This window comes from Phoca vitulina, unplaced genomic scaffold (assembly GCF_004348235.1).
Source record: "Phoca vitulina isolate PV1807 unplaced genomic scaffold, GSC_HSeal_1.0 scaffold22, whole genome shotgun sequence".
Taxonomy (NCBI): Eukaryota; Metazoa; Chordata; class Mammalia; order Carnivora; family Phocidae; genus Phoca; species Phoca vitulina.
Genome location: NW_022589725.1, coordinates 25693849 through 25708525, shown reverse-complemented (window position 1 = coordinate 25708525; position 14677 = coordinate 25693849). Strand labels below are relative to the sequence as shown.

Sequence of the window (14677 nt, the reverse complement as noted above, 5' to 3'; positions counted from 1 at the left end):
GTCAGAAGTGGCATACTATTCCAACAGCCTTTTGTGTGTATATTCATATTTCTGTATTCACAAAAACAATTATTGCAGTTTTGAAAAACATTCCATGATTAGACTGATTTAGGGTTCTCAGCCTCCTTGCTCTTAATTAGTAAGTCTTGGTTTTTTCCTGAGATGTTGCTTTCCATATATGTGGCATTGAAACCCTGTTTGCCTTCGTAATATATGTATTTTTTAATTTGAGGATTAAATCAAAAAATAATGATAACAGTTTTTATTATCATAACGTATAGAAAAATTTTAACGTAGTTTTTAAACCACTAGGTGGAGCTATATGTGCACGTAATAAAAATGGTGGTTAAACAGATTGGTGGCAGAACAGCCAATGAAGACTCTCAAAGAGTATGTTGTAGTTAAATGAAATTAAACTTAAAACCATTTAGACTTGACAACACATAAATCTGGAATAAACACTTTACAAAATCAGGAATTTCTTTGTAATTAGAGCTAATGCTTTCCTAGCATATTTATTTTATAATATAGTGATCTTGTTCAGGAGTTTTACTTGAGAGACTATATGTAGTAGCAAAACAAAAAGACTATTCAAGAGTTAAAATTATGAGTAAGCATATGTAATTCTTACACTCTCCTTTTCTAGATACTAAATTTTAATTAAAATATCTAGTCTGTGCTTTGTCAAAATAATAAATTGAGCTTAAATATTTAATGCCCATAAATCATGAAGTAAAGATGGATTGGGATGAAGTCCAGTTTGTAATATATTTTTCTTGAAATAATTAACATTTGTTTTTTAAGGAAGATAGGTATTTGTGTTCCTGTATAGGTAAGCTTAATGAGTTTTCTACCTTTTAGGACTTCTAGAGAAAAACTGAGAGATTATCAATTCAAACGACTCAAGTACTATTATGCAGTAGTAGACTGTGATTCTCCTGAAACAGCTGGTAAAATTTATGAGGATTGTGATGGCCTGGAATTCGAAAGTAGTTGTTCATTCATAGATTTAAGGTAATCCAGTGTGTATCTTACCAATTTTATCTTGTAGCACAATATGATTGTAGGAAGTAAGATATTAGGCTGGTAGTATTTTCTGTTGTTTCATATTGTAAAAAAGGATTTTTTGCTTTAGGTGAACTCTGTCCTATGGAACATCACTCTTAACAAAGAAAACTATAATGAGAAAATGCTTAAGTATTGTGTATGAGTCACCCCACATTTATATCCTGAATTTCAAATATATTGGCTATGTTTGTAGGATAATGGGTTATATGCAGTGATATTCCTTTGCAACTCTCTTTTAGAACTAGGAACCAGGTGAATTAATTTAAAAAAAAAAAGCATTGAGATGGGGGGCAAAGGAATTTGCTAATAAATTGGTACCTCTAGACCTGTGCTAATAACAGTAGCTACTAGTCATATCTGACTATTTAGTTAAAATTTTTAAAAATTTTAAATTTATTCATTTGCTTCATCACTGGACACATTTCAAGTACTTACTGGCCATATGGACATAGCAGATACAGAACATTGCTATCATCACAAAGTTCCATTGAATGGTGCTGTTCTAAATGCTCAGTGAATGGATGGTGTTGCTGGCATTGTCTTCAGACTTGGGCATTATTTTCACCCCATGCGCAGGCTTCACTGGTCCAAAGCTGAAAAACCTTAAATGGTGGTAAATGTCAGTTCTGAGGAAATGGGAAGCTGAACTACTGTACCATTTTATCATTAGCTTAATGCTTTTGAACCCAGTAAACCATTCTTCTATGACACTTTGAATAGAAATCAGTTCTTTGTATCCAAGTTTGTGAGAGGCTTTGTTCTCAAAATGAAATATTTCCAAAAAAATTAGCATCATTTCGTAGTCCCTGGCTTTCATACTTCAAAGGCATTTGGACTGGTAGAAAAATACAAATAAAAATTTTTGCATTGATAGTTTGAGGTAAGATTTTAGTATGCTTGCATTTATAACGAGAAGGGCTTGTCTCATCAGACAAGTATTTCTTTCTTTTCTCTGTTAACAATTTCAATAGGAAGTACTTGTTTTGAATGTTTAAATAGTAGGTACCAAACATTTGTTAGAATGTCAAACTTTGGGTTTCATGAATTCATGTTAACATGTTCTTTTCAGGATCATTTTGTTCTCTCTGTTTCCTTTTTGGGACATTTCCATGCAATGTTAGAATAAGCTCTGGCAGGCCTAGAAAATAAGATCAATGACCATGGAAAAAATTTACATTCCCTGTTTTATTTTGTTAAACATAACATCAGAAAAGAAAATTGAGTTTTCTGCTGCCATCCAATTATCTAGAAACTTATTTTCATCTGCCCCAAAATATAAATGCATGCATATTAATAACATTTAAAAATATTGATTTCAGATATTTTTCTTCTAGTAAGTCTTTGCAAAAGTATAGCTGGAGAAGGATATTATGTAAACCTAATGAGCCTTAATTATCATATGCTTTTTGTGTGTGTGGAACCAAAATCTCCTATATAAATTACAAAGCCTAAATACATTAACCATGGGTTATTTGATTCTGCTTTTCCCCCCTATTTTTTAGCCTAATGCCTAAGCATTGTCATACAATTTACAGTGGCTAATTTACATCTAACAGCTAATTATTTGTGAAAAAATATTGTAAGATAAGATTATGAAGATTTTTTTAGTCTTAAAGAATCAACCTTAAGCTTTTTCCTTATTTTCAGTGACACCTTGTATGTCTGATACTTTACATTCAGAACACTTATCCACTACTAATTCTGTTTGATCTTCAGAATATCATATAGCAAGTCAACACTGTGCTATCAGGTGTCTAGGTCTTTTTGAAACATGAGGGACCCATGTGTGTTTGCACTTGACTCATATTAACTGACTCCCAACACAGGGTTTCTACCTACAGAGTTCACTCAAATTTAGTGGAATTACAGATTTATAGTTTATGAATTTCAGAAATTTTGTGCCAACGTTATTTCTAACATTGTTTGCCCCATCTACATGTGTATTCTATAGAAACTTTTATATGGTATGTATGTATAAACTATAACTAATTAGAAGAGAACCTAAACTCTGGTTGTTTATCACTACAGCATATGTTTAAATAAATTTAATTTTTCTTTACTTCTTAGGTTTATACCAGATGATACTACTTTTGATGATGAGCCCAAGGACGTAGCCTCAGAAGTGGATTTAACAGCATATAAACCAAAATATTTTACATCTGCTGCAATGGGAACATCAACGGTATTTCTTTCTTTTCTTTTTTTTTTTAAAGATTTTATTTATTTATTTGACAGAGAGATAGACAGAGCCAGAGAGCACAAGCGGAGGGAATGGCAGCGGGAGAGGGAGAAGCAGGCTCTGCACTGAGCAGGGAGCCTGATGTGGGGCTCGATCCCAGGTCCCTGGGATCATGACCTGAGCCGAAGGCAGATGCTTAACCATCTGAGCCACCCAGGCACCCCACATCAACGGTATTTCTTAACTTTTAAAAATATATGGCTGGACTCTTGCTTTCAGGAAAGAACTTGTGTATTATTTACATATAGCATCTTTAGAAATGGAAAGTATTCAAAATTTTAATGCACAAATACAAATAGAAGTGAGACATAAATGTATTTGCATTTTTATCTACCACATCTGTTTGAACCTGTTTTCAGATTTTTGTTATGCCTTTAGGCTTGAGTCAATTACCTGCAAATGTTTCTTTTTTTCTCCTCTGTCTTTCCCATATATTCTTATTCAGTTAGATTCTTTAATAAGTAATATGTCAGTTATTAATATCCTAGGGAGTGGGGGAAGGAGGTAACAGATTACCTCAAATCATAGTTAAAACCAGTGGAAATTTTAAATAGGAACACATTTTTTTCTGTAGATATGATCCAAAATTGTAAAAATTGAAGTAGAATAATTCAGGACTATTAGATGTCACATTATTGCTTAGTAATGAACAGCCAAAAGATTTCTATTGAATTAATTTGTTACTTAGCTGCCTACCTTCTCTCTTCTCCTCCCCGCCGCAAAAAAAACCTTCTGCCCACAGATAGACTCTGCAGGAACCACACAGGTTTCCCATTGCCTTTTCTATGCTCTTCTGAGGATAGGCTGGTGGTAGAGAGATCTACTGTATCTGTCACTTGCATGCTGTATTGGGCACTGTGTGGCCTTGATTAGTTACTGAGTATGGTAAAACCCCACCATTATGCAGTAAGTGAAGTTTAAAAGATTCAATAACATAAAATACAGGGTCAGGTTATTTTCAAGCCTGAAAAATGACCAAGGCAAGTCTGTCCAGACAGCCATTCTGGAATTCTTAGGGTCCGGCCATACCACCCACATATGTCCCAGTTCCAGCAGCAGTTTTATGGTTATCACTCAGGCAAATTATCAGAATAAGGATAATTCGTAATTAGAACTTGTAAGGTAGTGACAGCTGTCTTAAAGATCCCTTGGTTAATTGGTGCCCATTTTGTTGTCCTGCTCTGAGGAGATTAGCCTGAGGGAAAAAAAAAACTAGGATAGGAGACCCACCCTGTGATGAAGCTAAAACTTCTGACAAGACCCTGTCTGAGAATGGGGGCTGCATGGAGGGCAGGAGCCAAACCGGTCATGTTATAGATTAATTTCTGTATCATGGGGGTTTACTGTACTTCCAACCAGTAGATGCCTTTCTTATCAGTGGCTCTTAATCTTTTTTAAAAGGGAGCCTACTGAAATTTTGTTGAAAGCTTTATTAATAGATTTCGTGTAGTTTGCAGACCTCCTGAAATACTTAGAACTCCAGGTGAAAAACATGTTTTTGTCAATTCGTAATGTTAACTTTTTCGCTAGTGCGTTTTCTTTTCCCTACAATTAATAGAAACACTGGTGAGTTTTTACTCCTAATATTAGAGTAGCTTGCATATAGCAGAGTTAGGAGGAAAAAGGTACAGGTTAATAGAAATGGTTCCTCTTTCATAAGTAAAATACTTTTTATTATGCATGTCATTTATTATTTGGTTTAGCTTACGTCTTTATTAGCTTAGTGATAAATATTCTGTGAGTGAGAGTTACTGACACTTCTATTTTTATTTGTTTTATTGGTGAAAGGTGGAGATCACTTGGGATGAGACTGATCATGAAAGAATTACAACACTCAACAGGAAGTTTAAAAAGGAAGAGCTTTTGGACATGGATTTTCAAGCCTACTTAGCTTCCTCTAGTGAGGATGAAGAAGAGATAGAAGAGGAGCTACAGGGTACTTGTAATCTTTTGATGTTTTATATTTATAAGCATTTAGATGCCTAATCTAGACTTGTTAATGGAAATATGTCTTTGGCGGTAGCTTAAAAGGGAGTGCCAAGCTAATTCTTAAGCTGTCCGCAAAACATACTCCCATGTATAGTATTATATACACCTACAAACGGTATTTGAAATTTTTTATTTAGAGGTTTTTTTTTAGCCTAAATTTCTTTAACCACGAACATTTTGTTTAAAAACTGTTACCAGGGGCGCCTGGGTGGCTCAGTCATTAAGCGTCTGCCTTCGGCTCAGGTCATGATCCCAGGGTCCTGGGATCAAGCCCCACATCAGGCTCCCTGCTCAGCGAGAAGCCTGCTTCTCCCTCTTCCACTCCCCCTGCGTGTGTTCCCTCTCTCGCTGTGTCTCTCTCTAGCAAATAAATAAATAAAATCTTTAAAAATAAATAAATAAATAAATAAAAACAATTACCAAACAAAAAAGCCTGGCCTTTTAGATTTGTCCTGATTCATATAGTTTTGCAGTCTGTTAACAAATTAGTAAAATGCTCTATTACCCCCCCTTTTTTTAAAAAAAACTAAGAGCTTCTTTTGGATTGACATTTTTTTTTTAAAGATTTATTTATTTATTTAGATAGAGAGTGCAAGCAGGAGGGGCAGAGGGAGAGGGAGAGAGAATCCCAAGCAGACTCTGTGGAGCCCAATGTGGGGCTTCATCTCAGGATCCTAAGATCACAACCCTGAGAACATGACCTGAGCTGAAACCAAGAGCTGGATGCTTAACCAACTGTGCCACCCAGGGCTCCCCAATTGATTGAATATTTTTTATATCCATTTTCTCTTCAAATAGTTTAGAAAGTAGACTGTTCATTTAGTGATTATCCTAGAAATTATGACTTGCATTCTTAATTTACTAAGGTCTAATGGTAATATCTTTAACCTCCTAGAAAATACAGGGAATCTTAAAACACCTCTCATGCTATCCTGTGTATTGTAATTCTATTTTTTTGTAAGTTCTATGGGCTATTAATATTTAAACTGCTCTTACTTCCATTTAGCTACATTTTCTCCACTTTCTTTGCTCCTTATTCTTTCTTAAATCTCATACTTCTGTCTAGGATCATTTTCCTTCTACCTTATGTATATCCTTGATAAGTTCTGGTAGTATTTGTTGGTGTCAAACTCTCTTGAGTTTTAGTATAAAAATGTCCTTATTTTGCTTTCATTTGTGAAAGATACTTTCACTGGCAAAAAAAAAAAAAAAATTGTAGGTGGGAAGTCCTCTCCATCTCCACACTAATGATAATATCCTACAGACTTGTAGTTTCATTGTTGTTTTTGAGAAATCAGTTGTCTTTTTTTCATTCTTTTGAAGATTGTCTAGATTTCTTTTTTCTTTGATTGCTTTTGAAGTTTTCTTGTCTTTTTTTTTTTTTTTTTTTTGTTTTTTAAGTTTTTTTTTTTTTTTTTTTTTTTTTTTGGTCTTTCTGCAGTTTACTGTAAACAGATTTCTTTTTATTTGTGTGCTTGGGGTTTGTTGGGTTTCTTGCATTTGTATCATGGTAGCTTTCATCAGTTTTGGAATTTTCTCAGCCATTATCTAAATCAGATATTTTTTCTAACCTGTCCTTCTGGTATTCCAATTAAGTATATATATTATTTCTTTCCACTATAACTTCTATCTTGCTACTCTCATATATTTCTTAATCTGTTGTCTCTCTCTGCTGTGTTCTGGATGTTTTCTTCTGACCTATGTTCCAGTTCACTAATTTGCTTTTCAGCAGTTGAATCTGTTGCTACACCTATCCATTGAGTTCCTAATTTTGGTTATTGTATTTTTCACTTCTAAAAGTCCTATTTGGCTATTTTTCAAATCAGCAATATCACTTTTTATAACTTTCTGTTCATTGCAGATATTTTTAATCTTTATCTCTATAAATGGTGTAAGCATGTTTTTATAGTCTGTGTCTGATAATTTCAGTATTTTAAGTCTTCTTGGGTTCATTTTTGTTACTTTACAAGATATTTCTTCTTTGTTTATTTGTATACATGGTTAACTGTATGTGCTAATTTGATAGTTGAGATGAGTATCTAATCAGAGAACTTTCATTTACTATGATCATTCTAGGACTACATTACTCAAGTTTTAAGGCTTCAGGTTCTTTGGACTTTGTGGATGATGCAAGTCTTCATGAGGGCTGGTTTACTTCTGGTTGGCTTCTACCCTAATTGTATATCCTTCTGGGTCCCTGCTTAAAGTGGACATAGTAGTTGAAATCTCCTCTTCTCTGGTAACATTTGTCCTCTTGGCCCTGCCAGGCTGCCAAAACTAGTTTAGTTTCATAGCTGTGTTTCTTCTGTGGATCAGTAAATGTCAGGGAAAAATAAATCTTGAATACAGGATCAACTGCCTGGTGCTCCCTTCTTGATTTTGACTTGGTAATTTTTTACTAATTTGTCAGTTCTTTGAAGTTTTTTTTTTCTTTTTTTAAACCCATTGAAGATTTTAAAAATATTTCATCTAATTTTATATCCTTGGTGAAAAGGTTGGTTTGAAAAATCTAGCTTGCCATGAATGGAAACAGAAGTTTTCAAATTACCTATGTTTTATTTAAAAATTTGTTTTGATGATTGAAATGATCAATGGTGTATTTTCTAGTTGTATATGCTGTTTGCCTAAAATAACTCATTTTTTAAAAATAGAACCAAAAAAACATCTTTTTCCCCTCTATGTAGTCTGGCTCTGTTTGGAAATGGTTGCTTGATTGTAATTTCTTATCAGTTTTTGTTTGATGCCATCTCCCTGATACATTCACATCTTTATTTGCCTTATCTAATAGAATTCCCAGTCACACAAAATTGTGTAAGAGGTTTAGTGCTGACAACAAATACCACAAATGTTAAGCATAGGTATAAGTATTTTAAATTAGCAGTGGTGAATATTGTTTTATTTATAGCTTAATATTTTTCATAGCTGTCTTCTGGTTTTCCTTTTGCATGTGTGTTATTTTTATGACCTGAACGTCAAATTAAATAAAATTCTTCTTTAGTATTAACATAGGACCATTAATTCTTAACTTTCTTACGTCCTGTGATTGGCCTGTCATTGTTTCTTTAGACTACTGAAGACACTGCATCATTTTTCTGAGTTTCTCATAAAGTGCTACTCTTGAACTATGCTCTACACATGGAATGGAGAATCATGCTTAATCATTCTAGTTTCTTTGGTCAGACATCTCATATTAATAAAACCACATAATTTCTTAGGTATTTAATAGTCTTTGAAAAAGTATGATTTGCAAGGGTAGTTATATTGGGCACAAAAGCCTTCTCATGCTTTTAAGGTCTCAGTGGCTGTTGCTTGTTAACATTTTGGCTTTCCAAACAATTCAGTGACCATTTTATTTCTAGTGTGCCCAGAAGAGCTAAGCCCTTTTTCAAATAGCCTTTGAAATATATATACTGATTTATCTATGTATTTTTTTATTCAGATGCCTATATGGTCATTTAGCACTTTCTGAAAATTCAGCATAGTTTTTCTTCATTAGCGGCTCTAGGTTAAAGGAAAGAAGAGAACATGTATACTTGTGAAGATTGGCTGTATGTTAACAGTTTTCTTTGATTGGTTTGGAAGAACTGACCTAGATTTTTAAAATGACATTATTGGCATTTGGCAAAAATGTATTAATTTGTCAATATATTCTTAAGATCTGGGCCCTCTGGTTTCAAATCCTGAGTTTACCACATAGTAGAGTTATATAGGTTAGGTTTCCTAAGCCCTTGTGCTTTTCTTTCCATAGCTATGAAATGAGGATAATAATAGTACCTGGCTCATGGTTGGAAAGATTGAGTTAATGTTTATAAAGTGCTTACCATACTACACCATATCATATATTTTTATATCTAAAACTTTAAGAATTAATGGCTTTTTGTTTGAAATATACTACTCATTAAGTTTTAAAAGCATGCATTTTTCTTCAGTATTTTAGTTGATTGCCAGCTTACTTTAATCTGTAATTTAGTGCCTGTGATAGATACATTAGTATATTTGAACGCCTTAGAGTTACTAGAAGTTCCTGGTGTTTATAAAAGATCATTGCAGGGCTTCTTACTATTGGATTATTTTTTTCATTCCTTATATAGTATTAAGGCTTTCACAAAGTATTGTCCTGGAATTGGAAAAAAACAGACATACATGAGTTATCCCACATTTTAGAGCTTCAGAAAGTAAAATTTTAGTACTGGAAAAAATCAATTTAAAGTAGGCCATCAGAGACTTACCACTAAAATTTCAACCTGGAAGGAGCTTGCTTCTAATTATGTTTTCAGAAGTAAGCTTTTAATAGAAAGAAATACATTGCCATTTTGTTAATGTGTTCCTGATGTTTTATCCATTGAATTATGGGATACATGACAGAATTCCATCCAACATTATTTTTGTGGCACAAAGCACAAACAGGAAAAAAATGAATTTCAGCTGTTTGAGTGAAAATATAAAAGTGTGATAGGATGGAAAGAATGTCCTGGACTATTTTTTTATTCATTTAGAGAAAAAAACTATGAAAACATTTACTTAACCAGTGCTTTTTCCATGTCACCTTTTTTAAGATGTGAGGACAATCTTAACATTAATGTTTGACAGCTAAATGCTTAATGATGTTAGACATTTTTAGTGACCAGTTAGCCATAACTTATAGAAGAGAGGGTCTTCATTATGCTGCTTCTAAATTTTCCTTTACCAGGGACGTTTAGTCAATTCAATAAGTCTGTATGTTTTGCATTAAAACCCAGGTTCTCAATTTATGTTTTTGACTTGGAAAATTACAGTGGAAATACAGAGCAAACAAACTTTTCATGTATTAGTTTTCTTTGGTATTTGTTGCCCATGAATTTTATATTGTTCCTTTGTATTCTAATTATTTTTATAAAATTAGGAAATGGAAATGTGGGTATTTTTCCACACAGGGATATTAGTTGAATTAATTTCTAATTTATTAACTTTCATTCTCAGTGTACTAATGAGGTCCTGAGAGTAAGCGTACTTTTATTCACCATCAAATGGAAAAGACTCATTATTATTTGTTTTGGATTTCGAGGAGCTTCCTTTATCTGTCTCTTCAGCATAAACAGTTAAATCCATGTACCAAATGCATCCCAACAATATTCAGCCTCCTTTTAGTGACCATAATATTTTAAAGCCAGTGTGCAGATGGTGGAAGACATAAAGAGGGATAAAATGCTGTCTCTCCTGTCTTGTTTATAGGGAAGAGAAAGTCCAAGGTGTTGCATGTCTATAAAATTATTTTGAAACATGAATTTTAATAAAAAGGGAGATTCCCAATATACTGCTTAGACAGTGCTAACTTATATTGCAAGTGATTTTTATTATGAACAAGACCAAATGCTTTCATCTAATTCATTTAATATTAAGTTTGTCTGATTTTGATATTCTGTTGTTGTATTTTATCTGACAACATCTTTTAGAAGGTGCTATAGTGACTGTGAGATTTAAATACTAGATTTAAAAGTCAGTTATTTTTGTGTATTAAATGAAATTGATTTTTTTAATTAGGTGATGATAAAGTCAGTGTGGAAGAAGATGGGAAAACAAAGAAAAATCAGAAGGATGATGAAGAACAAATTGCTAAATACAGGCAGCTCTTGCAGGTTATTCAAGAAAAAGAAAAGAAAGGCAAAGAAAATGATATGGAAATGGAAATTAAGTGGGTTCCAGGTAAGAATTAGATACTTATTAGATGTTCACTTGTTTTTATTAATTTCAAGATGTTGAGTGCATTTTAGATACAAAGGAAAAGAACATTAACTCTTAGAAATGTAAGCCTAAAAACATCTTATTTGCCAGGAATGTTTTGGTGAGGAAGTTAACATGGTATTTGCATACATCATTTAATTCACTTAAGGACTAGTGTTTTAGACTCTTGCCAGTTTATTCTTGATTGGTTTCTTTGATTTACTAACTACAAATTATTTCTGTCCATTTATGAGGTAGACCTTTCCTAGGTTTGATTCTAGTATTCTCAGGATATACAAACTTGAATCCAGGCACCATGCATTCTAAAGTCATTAAACTTCTTTTTAAAATGTGTAATTCGTAAGTGAACTTTTCTCCCATAACTCCTACTAGACCTTAATTACCAAAGTTTCACTAGCACAAAATATGTAATACATAGTTTTCCATCTCAGTTTTGCTGTGAAGTCAAAGAAATACAGTATTGTAAGTGATTTTTATAACTGCCTTGAAGGGCTCCACGTATTTTTTTTGAGTAGTACAATACTAATTAAAACCATGTCAAAGCTAAGCAAAGATAAAAGCTAGTATAAATGAGGATTGTTTTCTAGCACACCCATTTTTTCAGCAACCTAAGCAAAGCAGCTTGTACCCTTGGAACCAATATTGGTTTTGACCGCTGTTTACATACATGTATATCTTTTTTTAAATTTCAGTATAGATAACATATGGTGTTATAGTCATTTCCAGTGTACAACATACATGTATATCTTTGAAAGCTAGGTAGAACTTTTGACCAGGATTCAGTTCTTTTGCCGTAATTCATCTCTAGATAAAAGAATACTGATAACTTGTAAGAATATCATTGCTTAAAAATTAAGTGTTTTATATTCAATTATATCTGTTTCCTACAACTAGTATGTTTTTTCACTGGGAATAAAATGTTTGCATAGATTTTTATTTGGGGGCATATTTTGATATTTGAGAGTTGATTGACTATTGTAATAAATTTCCTAGGGTGGACTCGTCCCCTGTAGGTACTATGTTGTGGCCCATTTGCTTTAAATGTTTGTCTTTGGCAGGAAGTGGTGGTAAGAAAAAATGAAATTTAGTAGTATTATCATCTGAACAATGGTTGGGAGAACTCAGTTTAGCCTGGAAAGAAAAAGATTAAAAAGTGACTTACTAGTTATTTTCAAGTATTTGCAGGATGAATATATTAATGAAGGCTTCATTACTCTTACTACATCAGAAGTCAGTATTTTCGCCAGTAAATCAAAGTTGAAGGAAATTAGAGTTCAACATAATATAAAGAGGAATTCTCTTCATCATTAGAATTGTCCAGCAAAAAATCAAAGAGGCTGCCTTAAGGGGTTGGGTGCCCTTTTCAGTAAGTCTCACAATATGACAGTATTGCCATATCACTTAGGGATGTTTGTGAAGCAATATTTTACTTGAGGTCCTTTACTTTATGATTCTAAGGAATGTTGAATGCTGTCTTTTAAGTCAAGTATGTTGTAATTGAAGTTTAATCTTAGAATGAGCTCAATGAATGGTTTTTTTTTTTAAGATTGATTTATTTATTTTCGAGAGAGAAGGAGAGGGAGTGCACGTGCGTGCTGGCGGGTGGAGAGGGAGAGGAAAAGGGAGAGCAAAAATCTCAAGCAGACTCCCCGCAGAGCACGAAGCCCTACCAGGGCTCAATCCCATGACTTATGACCTGAGCCAAAATCAAGAGTCGGACACTTAACTGACTCAGCCACCCAGGTGCCCCCAAATGAAGATATTTTAAATGAACACTTTAAAAAAAAAAAAGACTTTGGGGCGCCTGGGTGGCTCAGTCGTTAAGCAGCTGCCTTCGGCTCAGGTCATGATCCCCAGGGTCCTGGGATCGAGCCCCACATCGGGCTCCTTGCTTCGAGGGGAGCCTGCTGCTCCCCTGCTTGTGCTTTCTCTCTCTCACTATCTCACTCTATGTGTCAAATAAATAAATAAATAAATCTTTAAAAAAAAAAGGTTTTATTTATTTGACAGAGAGCACAAGTGGGGGGAGCTGTAGGCAGAGGGAGAGGGAGAAGCAAGCTCCCCACTGAGCAGAGAGCCCAGCAGAAGTATTCAATTGACTGAGAAGGCAGATTTATTATAAACTTGATTGAGAAGTTTTATAGCAAATATTTCAGCTTTGTCAAGTGGACCAGGTCAAACCTTTGTCTATATTAATACGGTTATATAGGGAAAATACAAACAAGTGATAGCTATACTTGTATTTATAACTGGAAGATGTAAGTAGTACAGTTTTCCTGGGATAAACCTCACTTGGTTGTGGTATACTACCTTTTTTATATATTCCTGGATTCAGTTTAGTAATATTTTGTTAAAGATTTTTACACCTATGTTAAATGATGAGAATTTGTCTATAGTTTTTGCTTCTTGCATTGTCCTTGGTTTTTGGTGTCAGGGTAATGCTGACCTCATGAAATGAATTGTGTGAACTGTTCCCTTTTCTATTTAGCAGTACATTTTTATCTTGACTTTAATTTCCAGATATAATATTATTGTCACAGAAAATATTTTGAAAATGAAAAATTATCATCTGTAATTCTACTACCCTAATTTAGCCACTAAATGATTAGTTGGATTGATTTAATTTATCATTTCTTTGTTGTTGAATACTTAATCATATTTCCAATCTTTCATTGCCATAGACTTACGGCATTGGGAATAAATGTGACTGAAGGCCTTTAGCAATCTCATACCACAAATATCAGTATTTTCTTAGACTCTTCACATTCATCACCAGCTAAGTAATTGACTTGCTATTTTAGGGCCTTTTACTTTTAAGCAGTTTTTTTAAACAAAGACGTCCATCTGCTCCCTTCTCCGTTTTAGAAATATCTATGTATGTAGAGAGCAGTCAGACCACAGGGAAAAGCTAATGCTGGCAGCCAGGCTCACTCTGTAGTTAGTCATGTGACTTCCTCATTCACATAGCAACTTGACATATGCTGTGGATCAACCTGTGGTTCTCTCACAAGCTGTTAAAACTACCAGTGTTAAAACCTCAAATGTTAAATCTCAGATGCCAAGCATCTAGGATGTTATAAATAATCTATAGCTTTTTCCATATTTTGAATTATTTTTATAGGATAACTTCCCAGAAATGGAATTACTAAGAAAAAGCACAAACACTTTTTGTGTCTTGCGATTCGTGCCAAATTGCTTTCCAAAAGGGTTGTACTAGCTTATAATGCCTCCAACAAGGGGTAGAAGTGCCAGTTTCATGGACTTACAATCAACATTGGGTATATTTTTTTTTACTCCTAATTGAATGGAGGAAAATTGATATTCTGATATATAGTGCGTTTTGTAAGTCTTTAGCCATAGTATTTTTGATGGCCTCAGTTAGGGTATTGCTATTTGTGAATCTTTGCACAACTTTGTATTTGCATGTGTGTGCATAAATGTAAAGGGTCTTTTATATACTACACATGTTAAATGACATAAATGAGCTAATCTTTTAGGATCTCAGTTTGTTTGGAAAGTGGCACTGATAATATCTTTCTTGCTGAATCTGAGTTATTTATAAAGGTATCTAAATAAGCTAGAGTATTATTCATGTCATATGTGTATTTTGGTGGATTTGTGTCTGACAAAATGTGTGTTCCCAGTAACAATTATCCTGAA

At 33.6% G+C, this 14677-nt stretch overlaps 1 protein-coding gene across 1 annotated transcript in view; it reads left to right on the top strand.

Annotated features, from left to right (window-relative positions):
• The window catches only part of ESF1 (ESF1 nucleolar pre-rRNA processing protein homolog), a 62799-nt gene that overhangs the window by 11517 nt on the left and 36605 nt on the right, over positions 1-14677 (top strand). Inside the window, exons 6-9 of the mRNA XM_032419551.1 lie at positions 862-1014; positions 3136-3250; positions 5096-5243; positions 10817-10978. Coding sequence (XP_032275442.1) covers positions 862-1014; positions 3136-3250; positions 5096-5243; positions 10817-10978 — 578 coding nt within the window. The remainder of the gene's footprint in view (positions 1-861; positions 1015-3135; positions 3251-5095; positions 5244-10816; positions 10979-14677) is intronic.